At 40.1% G+C, this 13161-nt stretch overlaps 1 protein-coding gene and 1 non-coding gene across 2 annotated transcripts; both read right to left on the reverse strand.

Annotated features, from left to right (window-relative positions):
* Positions 1-4034: 4034 nt before the first annotated feature.
* On the reverse strand, positions 4035-4441 carry LOC143405382 (small Cajal body-specific RNA 2). Its single transcript, XR_013092082.1, has one exon.
* A 1526-nt stretch (positions 4442-5967) lies between these two features.
* Positions 5968-11617, reverse strand: Tmem167b (transmembrane protein 167B). Its single transcript, XM_076861624.2, has 3 exons — positions 11467-11617; positions 9455-9586; positions 5968-8547 (listed from the first exon to the last, which is right to left on the reverse strand). Exons 1-3 carry the CDS (start codon positions 11474-11476, stop codon positions 8465-8467), a joined length of 225 nt encoding a protein of 74 aa, XP_076717739.1. The 5' UTR covers positions 11477-11617; the 3' UTR covers positions 5968-8464.
* Positions 11618-13161: the final 1544 nt, after the last annotated feature.

Below are 13161 nucleotides of genomic sequence, written 5' to 3' on the forward strand. Positions count from 1 at the left end.
ATTGTTGTGAATAATCAAGTTAAGGGCAAGATTCCTGCCAACAGAATTAATGTACGTATTGAGCATATTAAGCACACCGAGAGCCGAGACAGCTTCCTGAATCGTGAAGGAAAATGATCAGAAAAAGAAGGAATCCAAAGAGAAAGGTAACTGGATTCAGCTGCAGCACCAGCCTGCTCCATCTAGAGAAGCACATTTTGTGAGAACAAAGGAGCATGAACTGCTGGAACCTATTCCCTATGAATTCCTGACATAGTAAATGTAAAAATAAATTAATAAAAGCCTATGGACTATAAAAACAGATAGATTGATCCCACCCAGCACAGCTGCTTGGGAGGCCGAGGCAAGAGGATCCTGAGTTCAAAGCCAGCCTCAACAACTCAGTGAGATACTGTCTCTAAATACAATATTTTAAAATGGGATAGGGATGTGACTCAGTGGTTAAGCACTCTAGGCTCAATCCCCAGTACCATAAATAAATAAATAGATAGATAGATAGATAGATACATTAAAATATAGATCCCTACCAAGCATTTAAAGAATACTAATCCTTTTTTTTAATTATTCTTAAAATTATTCCAAAAAACTAAAAAGGAAGGAATTCTTCCAAACTCGTTTTACAAAATCAGACAAGGACACAACAAACAAAGCTATAGACCAATATCCCTGATGAACATACATGTAAAAATCTTCAACAAAATACTAGCAAATAGGGGCTGGGGTTGTGGCTGGGGCTGGAGTTGTAGCTCAGCGTTAGAGTGCTTGCCTAGCATATTCGAGGTCCTGGGTTCGATCCTCAGCACCACATAAAAATAAACAAACAAAATAAAGGTATTGTGTACAACTAAGAAATAAATATTTTAAAAATACTAGCAAATAGAATCCAATAGCACATTAAAAATATAAATCAATAAACATGATACACTATGTAACAGAATGAAGGATAAAAATCAATAAATACAGAAAAAGCATGTGACAAAATTCAACATCCCTTCTTGATAAAACCTCTGACCAGGTGTGGAAGGAAAATACTTCAGCATAATAAAGTCCATATATAATAAGTGTCATTGTATGAACACAACACAATGCTATGTGTAGAAAACCCCAAATACTCCACCAAAAAACTACTAGAATTAATAAACAAGTTTAATAAAGTCGTAGAATTCAAAATCAAAATACATAAATCAGTGTGTTTCCATGCCAATAGTGAATAATCCAAAAAAAAATCAAGAAAGCAATTTCATTTACAGCAACTAAAAAACAAGGGGCTGCTGGGCTGGGGATGTGGCTCAAGTGGTAGCACGCTCACCTGGCATGCGTGCAGCCCGGGTTCGATCCTCAGCACCACATACAAATAAAAAACAAGGGGCTGGGGATGTGGTTCAATGATAGAGGGCTTGTTTGGCATGCCTGAGGCCCTTGGTTCAATCCCCAGTACCACAAAAACAAAACTAAAACCAAGGGATAAATTTTAACCCATGAGGTGAAAAGATCTCTAAAATAAGAACTAAAAAAAAATGGTTGGCATCCTGGGTTCTTGAATTGAATTGGAAGAATTAATATTGTTAAAATGTTCATACTGCCCAATACAATCTACAAATTCATTGCAACCCTTACCAAAATAACACTGACATCCTTCATGGAACTAAAAAAATCCTAAATTTTTTATAGAATAACAAACAAAACCTACCATCACCACCACCAACAACAAAAAACCCAACCAGCCAGCCAAAGCAACATTGAGCAAAAAGAACAAAGTGGGAGACATTTCACTACCTGACTTATTAAAATACACTGTGAAGCTGCAGTAATCAAAACAGCAATGGTATTGGCATTAAAAAAAAAAAAAAAAAAGACCAATGGAACAGAACAGAGAACCTAGAAGTAAACTCACACACTACAACCAACTGACCAACTGTTGAAATTGGATCCCTTTCAACACACACATCAACTCAAGATGGATTAAAGATTTAAATGGAAGACATGAAATTACTTGAAGAAAACAGGGGAACTACTTAAGGATATTGGAATAAACAAGGATTATTTTGCGGGAGCGGGTACTGATGATTGAACCCAGGATGCTGTACTACAGAGCTACATCTCAGTCCTTCCTGAGACAGGGTCTAAGTTGCTGAGGCTATCCTTGAACTTCTGATCCTGCTGCCTCAGTCTCCAAGTCACTGGGGTTACAGGCATGTGCCACTGCAGCCAGTTTGGACAAGGATTTTTAAAATAAGACCCCCAAAACACAGGAAACAAAGCAAAAAGACAAACAAATGGGATTATGTCAAACTGAAAAGCTTCTGCAGAGAAGAAACAACCAACATAGTGAAGGAAAACAACCTACAGAATGGGAGAAAATATTTGCAAGCTATAGAGACATTCATATCCAGAATATGTAAGGAACTCAAAAAACAAAAAATAAAAAATGCACAATATACTTAAATAGATAATTATCAAAAGACAATCCAACAGGTATTAATAAGTTCAAAATCATCAGATAAATGCAAATTAAAACCACAATGAAATATCATCTCCAGTTAAAATGGCAATTATCAAAAACTACTAAGATAACAAGTGCTGGTGAGGATGTGGAGAAAAGGGAACACTGATGGTAGAATGTAAATTAGTATGGCCATTATGGAAAACAGTAAGGAAGGTACTCAAAAAATTAAAAATAGAACTACCATATGATTCAGCAATCCCACTAATAGGTATACATCCAAAGGAAATAAAACCAGTATGTTAAAGAAACGTTTTCGCTCCCATGTTTGTTGCTGCATTATTCATAAGGGTAAGAAATTCCAACAACTGATGTCCACTAATGGATGAATGAATAAAGAAAATGTGATATACAAATATGGAATACTGTACAGCCATAAAGAGTGAAATCCTGTCACTTGCAACATCACAGATGGAATTAGAAGACATTACATTCAGTGAAATAAGCCAGGCACAGAAAGGCAAATACACCATCTCGTTCATATTTAAAAAAAAAAAAAAAAAGTTGCTTTCATAGTGGGAATAAATGTGGTTTCTTTATGCTGGTGAGTACAGTTGGGGATCCCAAGGCCAGTCTCAGAAACTTAAGCCAGACATTAAGCAATTTAGACTGTCTTAAAAAAAAAAAAAAAAAAAAAAAGCGGGCTGGGGATGTAGCTTGGTGGTTAAGTCTGGATTCAATGCCAGAGAGAGAGACAGAGAAGAAACACAAATGTTGACTGTCTTCATCATAAAGATACTTTTTTCCAGACAGAAATATTTACCTAAAGTGTATATTATATAATGTATGCATGCATTGAAACATTACATGGTACTTCATAAATATGTACAATTTTTCCGTGTCAATTTTTAAAAATTGCAGGGCGCAGTGGTAATCTCAGCAGCTCAGGAGACTGCAGCAGGAGTTCACAGCCAGCCTCCGTAACAGCGAGGCGCTGAGTAACATCAGTGAGACCCTGTCTCTAAATAAAATACAAAATAGGGCTGGGATGGGCTCAGTGGTTGAGTGTTCCGGAGTTCAATCCCTGGTGGAAAAAAAAAAAAAAAAAAAGTAAAGTTTTAAATGCTTTAAGAAAAATTCCTAGATTTCTATTCTAATTCGTTAAATTCTGGGCAAATCCCTGGAATGTGTATTCCTGTAAGTTTAATGTGTACCTTAGCGGCAGAGATTGTAGGGTGCCTTTAGCTCTGGGGGCACCAGCGTGGGTACCACAGTCAAAAAAGAAGTCTATTGGGGGGACTGGGTTTGTGGCTCACCTAGTATGCGTGAGGCACTGGGTTCAATTCTCAGCATCACATAAAAATGAAATAAAGTTATTAAAAAAAAAAAAAAAAGAGGAGCGGGGAGGGGAAGAGAAGCCTATCCTTAAAGGAAAAAAGGGAAGGCCTCGGTCACCTTCCAGCCCGAGGCAGGGAAACCGCTCTCGGGCCATTCACTCTCCGCCTCCGCATGTCAGCGGCCCCAGCCACAGATCGGTAACGTGCTTGCCCCAACGTCCTGAAGCTCGGTGGCCGGTGACTGTAACCTGGGCTCAGATCAGAATCGCCTCGATAATCACTGGCCCGGGACAGGCCCGGCCTCGTCTATCTGATCAATTCATCACTTCTGAGCACCGGGCCCTTAGGACCAGCTCCGGGACCTCAGGGACCGCGGCGCTGCCGCCGCCCAAAGGGCCTCACTGCACAGCGCCCGGAGTAGGGGGCTTCGCAGGAGGAGAGCTTTTCATTTCGGGGCGGCCCGGCGGGGCTCGGGTCACGACCCGATCAAATAAGATCAAGGTGTAGGCGGGAGGAGGGGCGCAGGTGGGGCACACGCACTCGCCTTGCCCGCTCCACGCACACACACTCAAGCACCCATTCGCTCACTGGGCCCACACGCACCTTCCACACAACACGACACACAGTCGCCTCAGCCCAGGCCGCTCTCCCTCCCGTGACGCAGCGGAAGTCCGCACCCTCTTTTAAACCCTCCGGCGCCGCCGCCGCGGAGGATTCTGGGAGAAGCCACCCACCATAGGCGGGTGACTCCCTGGCACAATCTTGTCCAAGACGCGTCCTGCTGCCCTCGTGTGGCTTGGAGGCCTTAGGGAGAGGAAACTGAATTAATACTGAATGGTGGTTGTCTTTTGATCTTTATATTAATTCATATAAACCTTCATATGCACATCTGTATATTGAGTATAAGATGATTCAATGTCAGATTTTTAGGTGAATGGTTTACTTTGCACGGACAGAGTGGGAGAAGGCAAGCATCTTTCACCACAGAAAAGGTGAGGAATCGAGTTTTCATTTAAAAAAATTTTTAGTGGTTGATGGACACAATATCTTTATTTTACTTATTTTTATGTGGTTCTGAGAATCGAACCCAGTACTGGGTCACAAACACAGCCCTAGATTTGTTTTTCTTGATACATATTTTGAGTAATGGGGACCAAAACCAGGTCAGCACCCATGCTAGGCTTGTTCTACCACTGAGCCACACTCACTCCCAGCCCCAGTAATATTTTTTTTTTAATATTTATTTTTTAGTTTTAGGTGAACATAGTATCTTTATTTTTATGTGGTGTTGAGGATCGAACCCAGCGCCCCCCGCATGCCAGGTGAGCGTGCCACTGCTTGAGCCACATCCCCAGCCCCCAAGGAATATTTAAATCCAAAAACTAGGTGATCAGGGTATCTGTGAAATGGGTAAAGATAGGAAGGCATATCCCTTGCCTCACAGAGCCCTCTGGCTGCTCAGAACTTGATGGTGTGGCAGTCATTTACATTCACATCCATTAAAACATGTCTAACTTTCAAAGTCCACAAGTATAGTGAAAAATAGCAGTAGCCCAATACCACCAAAAAGAAAAAATGAATACTGATTATGTAAGTAGAACTGGCACCTCTCACAGTAGAGACCACAACTTTCAACATCCTAGTTCCTCTTCCCTTCTTTTTCAATGAAATTAGAGTGTAGGGAGAAGATAAAGCAAAAGAATTTTAGAGATTAATAGAAATAATTTCTGAAGTCATAATCTGTATGTGCCAGGCACTTGGAATAAACAAATAGGGAGTAGGGGAATATCTGTTGTATTAGACAAGATTCTGTTGGCTGAAAGACTTTTTTAGGTGCCTGGCTGGTTTATCTGAAAAACTTCATTTGAATAAATTACTTCATTGATTATGGGAGATAATACTTACATTTTAGTAGCAGAAGTAGGTTAAATATATTGGGTGAGTGCTTTCTACCTTATTCAGTATTACCTAAGTTTTATGAAACCTCATCTCCTCTGAAAGGAGAAAGCTAGGCTATCATATATTCTCAACTCTATCATACATTCAATGACCCTCACAAGTGGATAACAGGAATGAAGACATTCACTAATGTGAACTAAATAGGTGAGCTATCACCAGAATCCAAGGGAAGTACTGAAAAAAAAAAGTTCAACAAATTCATCACGTGTCAAATAAAATGGACAAATATTGTAGGGAAAGAAATTTTATTTTCAAGGATTTGTGCAGATATTGATGAATAAAAAACTGTATTTCAACTATAAAAAGGAGCTGACTTCATTCTGCCCTGGTAAAGGGTTTATGGTGATACCAAGTTGAATTTGAGGCAATATTGCTCTCCTCATGCCCCCACCCCTAAGACTTCCCCAGAGGAACAATTTTTATAATTTTTAGCCAAAAATGTATGACTTCAACCAAAATAATGAGTTAAAGTTTCTGTTTTTCTGTTTATATAAAATCAAGAAATGAAATAGGCTGTGTATTTGTTTCTTGCTGTAAATTATCTTCACCTTGTACACTTTTTGGTACATTCTGGAATGAAAAATCTCAAAATATCACCACTCAAAGAGTCTAGGCCAAGATGACCCACCCAGGCAGTTATAAAAATTGGTTGAACTACAATGTGGAATGGAACTAGTTTAAAATATGAAGCAGCTCTAAGCACCAAACTTAGAGACATTAGCCCTATTAGAAAACAAGTCATTAAAGCTACCAAATAACAAGTGCAAAACATGCTGAACCTGTTCCCAGGGAGACATTCCCTATGACCAACAGATTCCAAATTCACACCATACGATGTAACTTTTCTTTCCTATTCCTTTCTCATATGAAAGATTCCAGAAATATCAATTGGAAACATGAATAACTGAAATTTACCCTGTGGATCAATCCCTGAAGAGATAACAGCCACAACTCTGAGATGACTAGACATGTAGTGTTTACTTGATGATGTTTGTACTTGTAGGATCCCTCAAAGCATGAAACTGCATATAGTAGAACCTAAACTTCCTAGCAGCTTTTAATCTTTTATAGAAAACAGACAAAAGACAAATTAATTTATTGCCATACAGGAGATATCCACAGCTAACTTTGTCCACAGTCAAGTTTTGCTGTAATGGACAATTCAACTGGAAGATCTTTATCTATGCTTGCTTACTATAATTTAGTTTTAGACTTTTTTTTCATATACAGAAGTTCTTAGCTTCACAAATTCAACAGCTGATTCTGCATATATGAGGAGGGAGCAGAAAAGTCTTTCTTGAAAATGTTGTCATCTGAAAAGATTTGCTCAGGAATTGCCATAGTCAATGAAAAAGCTCTTTTCTCTGAATTGTAAAGTTCTATTCTCCTTTACTTTAGAAAACATTCTTATTTCACTAATGGAATCTATGAACTGTCCAAACATGCCAACAAATATCAGCAACTTCTCATTTGAATTTCTCATGTTTCCCCAGTAAATAATTTCCAGAAACAATGAAAAAGACTGTGATATAAAGAAAATGCAGTTGGCCAAGAAAACAGGTAGTCAACTAAAAATTGCCATAACACAGACTAAGTATAAATCTTTTATAACATGAGAAAACTTCCATATAATATCACAATAAATTCTTATACTAGATGAATTCACTAGTATATGAATTAATATGCTAATTTATATCTTCTCCTCTAACTGCAAATATATTAAACAATTATTTCTTCAACAGTTTCTTTTTCCCCTAGTGGTAGCATTTAAAACTGAGTAACAGTATTTAGCACTAAGTTAGAAAATATAAAAAAGCCTTAGGAAATAGCAACAGCTGATTCATTTTTCATATACCATTTGATTGAGTAAAGTCTTCTTTTGGGGATACAGGTGAACAGGAAGTGTTTTCTTGTCTTAATCACTGCTCTTTAGTCTCATCACAGATGGTTAATTCCTGGATTTTTATATGAGCTCAGATTCTCTTGGCAAAACTCAAGCTCTTAGCACACACCAAGCTGCTTCATCTATTCTCTTTTTGCAATGAGAGCCATGCCTCTCATGTTCCCACATAAGTAGATAAAAGACAATTTTCTAAAACCAAGCAATTTCCTGGCCTTTCATAACTCCTTTTTCCCACCTGGTACCCTCCCTCCCCAATTTGCCAAAACCAAATTAAACAGTGAAAAGAAGTCAAGTCTTGAAAATTATCTCTCCTTTCAAGAGGTCTGAACACAGCCTATGTCCTTCCCTATAAGCCTCAGTTTGAAAAGATCCTGATGTGGGGTTGAAGAACAAAACAGGTGACATGTTGGTGTTATTTTTGGTTTTTTGCAGTGCTGAGAATTGAATCCAGGGCCTCACACATGCTAAGCAAATATTGTACCACTGAGCTCAACCCTAGCCCAGGTGACAGGTTTTTAAAAAGCAGGAGGTATGTAATCTTATCATTGATGGGTGTAATTAAACTGGACATTATATGTTCACTGCTGAGAGCCAATTTACACACAGATCAAAGGAAGTTGGCTTTCTGGAGTCCTCTAAAGCATAAATAACATCCGTGACCACAAGTAGTTTTCCTCACATATGGCAGGGGCAGATGCTGTGATGTCATCTTGGGGACATTGATGTTTTTGGCTGAACTCTCCTACACTGGGTCCAGGCCTCCAACAGGTTCTTCACCCCTGTCCCCTTGGTTGGCAGTTGATGAGTTGGGTATTTTGTAATTCATTTTACAAACAAGACATAAAAGGCCATTACGATGCAAGCGATTGCCACAGCAGCATGCAGCCTGGTTCCAATCACAGCAGCTAGCAGGCAAAAATAGAAAGAAGAAATCACCTCCAGCCCTTCACAAAAATCCTAACATTCCAGGTGACATTCTAAAATTTCTAGTTACAAACAAAGAGATCTACTAAGAATTTCAAGAACCTGGGAATGTTTTTAAATGCTACATTTATGCTCTAGGTTCTCGATGAATATATTATTTCTATTTTTTACCTTATTTTGAAAAAAGATTTAGATAGGTAGGATTACAATTGAAGATACGCAAAATAAAAAGTAAAAATACATCTTCATTAGTTAAATCAAAACTTACACTGTATTGTTTCCAGAAAATCAGGAAAGGTTTTAGTGGGAAAATATTCCTCCCCTCCAGCCCAGTCAAAAATAGCTTAATTTGTACATTTTTACTCCACAGAGAATACTGAACTTTCCTGGATGCTAAAATAAACACTTATCGTCTAAATAATAGCAAATTCACAATTCATCTCTTTTTTTCTTTGCTTTTGGTACTGGGGATTGAATCCAGGGGCACTAAACCACTGAGCTACATCCCCAGCCCCACCCACCTTTTTTTGTCTTTTGAGGCAGGGTCTCACGAGTTGCTTAGAGCCTTGCTAACTTGCTGAGGCTGCCCTTGAACTTGAGATCCTCCTGCCTCTACCTCCTAAATTGCTGGGATTACAGGTGTGCATCACTGTTCTGGGCTACTTCTTTTTTCAACTTTGTAAAATGATTATTTAATTTTACCAGACTCCATCTCAGTTCATAGACTCCATTAGTGAAATAAGAATGTTTTCTAAATTTACTCAGACTTCATCTCAAGATTTTTTTCTAAAAGTGGAATCAAATATAATCTCAGCTCATAATACCCCATTCGGAACACCACACTGTCCAGAGATGGCTATCTCTTCCTTTGTCCAGACATGACCTTACCTTTGTAAAACACACCCCAAACTCCCTTCTTCTCTGATAGCAGCCAGGTTTTGAGACGAGGTACTTTCTTGAAGTAGGCACAGGTGCAAACAAAGAGCAAACCAAACACCAGAATCCCATCCAAGGAGTACACTGTAATAAACAAAAAAAAAGAAACTTTCAGTGCTGATCCAACTTGAAACCGGTAATACCAGCTGAGAAAGGGCTGAGTGTGAGTCCCAGCTAAGGAGGAGAGAGTGTTATATAATATCAAGATAACAGTATCAAATGGCAGTGCCAACACTTGACAAGAGGGAGCCAAGGTCCTGAGACTTACAATGTTACCTTACTGCTCACCAAAATTGCTTGTAGACATCCCCTTTACAACAGTTTCACTGCCTCCTCCCCTCACCTTTCCCAAACTAGAATCTTGAGTAGGGTGTATAGATTTATGTGGAATCAGCCTTCCAGTGTTGGCAATGGGCTGAGAGAGGCATAAGAATCCTTGGAGCCTGAACACAGAGAATTAAACATGTTCTTGTTTTAAACCACTCATGTAATAAAGGAGAACTTGATGGTTAGCCAAGTCTGTTAGATCTACATCTGTTAGTGAAGAATATAATGTTGAGGCAAAGAATAAAGCTTCATGGAAATTTTCAGAGTTAGAATTCATGTGAATACCATTTTCCTATAATTAGCTTACACTTCATGCATGATACTCTACTTACAAACCAAATTTCTGCCAGAATAACAACACATTCTTGTATTTTAAAAAACTGATCATTTGACATAGCAAAAAACTTTAAGCTCTCAGTTCTGTATTTTACATATGTAAATTCAAATTGTACTGGTGAGCACAATGAATTACCTTACTGCAAGTAATAATAATACTGGACTGCACAAGTGGGACACAGACACACACACAAATTATTCAGCAACTACTATGTGCCAGAATGCTCTCTTATTTCCAGGTTCGGATTATTTCTTCCTCTGGGTAATGTCCTGAGACCTCTGACTATCCAGGAAGCTCCAAACTGATATTGTGCATAGCTAAAGTCTGCCAGTTTTGGACCACACTATGTGTCTCTTCTCCTCCAGTAAAACACTCTCATAGCTAGGTCCAGCAAATTATACACACACAGTTTTTAGGAAGAATGATACCTTCATGAGCTACTTTTCCTCCCATAAATATTTGCAGACGCTGCCAAAATTTCACAAGGAGGTGAAATAATAGTCTTCAATGCCACGCCTATGGACAAGGTACTTTTGAGAAATGCTCTCCTGTGCCCTTCAAGTTATACTGCCTAAAAGACGTTTTCTTTTCCTTTTCTGAAAGGCTGACTGTAAAGACCATAGAAGGCCTGCTCCCTGCCTTTCCCTGGATTTCAGAAATCATGTCTATAAAGATTTGTCTTTGAAGAAACCGGGAAAATTAGAACAGGGTGACAACTACTATATCATTTAGAAAAGGGAGTGTCTAAATCTATCCTTTGCAACGCTAGCCAGAGTTTCCAGATGTGATGACCCAGTTAGGAATTTAGAATTAAACAAGAGGAGGCTTTCCGGCATTTTTTAAAAGAACTTTGGAGAGGGTCTACGTTCACCTCCCCGACCCGCCAAAGTGTGAGGCTTGATATCCTCGGTGATTTCTTGATCCTCTTAACCAGCCTACAGTTCCAAAGTACGAGAAAGTAGGGGGCTGGGAAGGAGGATTCTCTCCTTCCTGGGGTTAAAGAACACTAGTTTTCTGGAGACCGCCCTCCTCCGGGCCAAAACGAACTTCTTGGAAAGGAAAAGAGGGGTAGAGACCTGAGGCTCGAGATGTGGACAGGGGAGGGACTGAGAGACCTAGATGAGCACCGGAAGAAGGAACCTGCAGAGAAGTACACGAGAAAGGAGTTAAGGGCTTCGAGAAGCGGAGAGGGGAAGGGCTGGGAGGGGGCGGGGAGAACGGCCACGTCAGTCCCGGCCCCGCCCGCCAGTTTCCCCCGCGTCCTTTACTACCACCCTCCGCTCGGGGCACCGACCCTCACCGTTAGTCATGGCGGCTAGGGTCGGGCCTGGGTAAGGGGTCCGGGTTCAGCGGTGGTAGCGGCGAAGGCGGGGAAACCCGACTCCCGCTTGTCACTTCCCGATCCGGGCCGAGGCGACAGGCAGAAGCCGTAATACGCAAGCGCAAGGACCGAGAGGCGAGCGCCGAACGCAATCAGGACTTGCTAGCCAATCGTCGAGTTAGAGGATCTGCACAGGTGGTGTTTGCGCGCTTGCGCGCTCACGTGGGGTAAGGAGAGCACGTGGTGGGAGGGGGCCCGCGAGGCTTCCTTTGTGGTCATGGTAACTGAGCCGCTTCAGGCTGACTGGGGAGTTAGTGTTGGGACGAAACTTGGCTGGACTGCGGTGATGTGTTTGAGAAAGTAAATGCTGGGGGTTTCGTGTATTTGTAAAGCAACCTTTATGTTGCATCCCACCTGCAACAGAAAGGTTTCAGTCCTCTGGTTCTTCCACTTAAGAGAGCTCCAACACCAGTGCTTAAGAAACAGTTCCGGTTTCTCTCCTTTTCTCCACCATCTAGGTTTATGAGGTTGACTCTGTTGGCTGCCTGTCTCCTCACAAGACTTTCAGGATCAAGAGCTTTCTACCTAAGAAACAAAACCAAATCGTCCAATTCCCCCAAAGAAGATGAAAACTTGTAATAAAATCAGGTACAACTTCAAGAGAAGACATTGGAGGAGAACCAAGTGGGTCAATAAAAATCGCACATGAAATGTATGCTATAGCGAGGTCACTAACATTTTACCATAAAAGCTGAATGAAAATATCCCCAGTATCTGGGTGTTGGACATGTTTGATTGGGAATATGATTTTTCTCTGTTTCTATGCTCTGCACTAGTAAGCTGGTTTAGTAATAGATATGTAAAAGCCTTTGGTTTTGGGGGAGGAGCTGGGGAAGCAGCCCCTCTGCCTCTGGAACTGCCCTTATTGCCTGGCTCTTTCTGATTCCTGATGCAAATCTAGTCGAGTTGCATCTGATTCTTCGGAATGAACTATGGAACTTTGTAGCAAAAATAACATATTTCAGATCTTAAAGGTCTGCCATGTTGGAAACATTCAGATTAATGTTTGTGAATGGATTTTCTTTTTCTTAAACTATTAGGAGAGTCTCAATTATTTCCTGTATTTAAAAATACACCTCAGCTACTGTAACCATAAATTAGGGACATTTGGACAGCTTTCCTCTGAAGACACTTTGACAACATGATGAAAGACATCATCATTTAATGATGGAAGTAGGGTAAAGAGACAAAATTACAGATTCTACTATACAAATCAAAATTTTTAATTGTGCACAACTCAGCCCACTTTATTAGGATCCAGTCAAAAGTACCATACTAGAGCTGAAATTATAAGGTTAAAGATCCACAATGGTTGTCTGGAACTAAAGGAATTCTGCCCCTCTCTGCTTCAGTGCCATCTGCTGGCTACAGCCTTCTTGGTTATATAGAAAAAAAAAGTCACTACAGTGGCCTTCTAAAAGATGAAGTAGAGAAGCAAGCCAAAAAAGTCTTGATTCAGGATAGACTCCTTGAGAAAACAAAAGTGGGGATGTGGTGGGGATGGAAAATATACAGAAACAACGAAAATGGAAGATATACAGAAACTTAAGACTGGCCAGACAGCCACTAAGATTAAATAGGCATGCACATACACACAAACCCCCTTCCCAAAAG

Source organism: Callospermophilus lateralis, chromosome 7 (assembly GCF_048772815.1).
Source record: "Callospermophilus lateralis isolate mCalLat2 chromosome 7, mCalLat2.hap1, whole genome shotgun sequence".
Lineage (NCBI taxonomy): Eukaryota > Metazoa > Chordata > Mammalia > Rodentia > Sciuridae > Callospermophilus > Callospermophilus lateralis.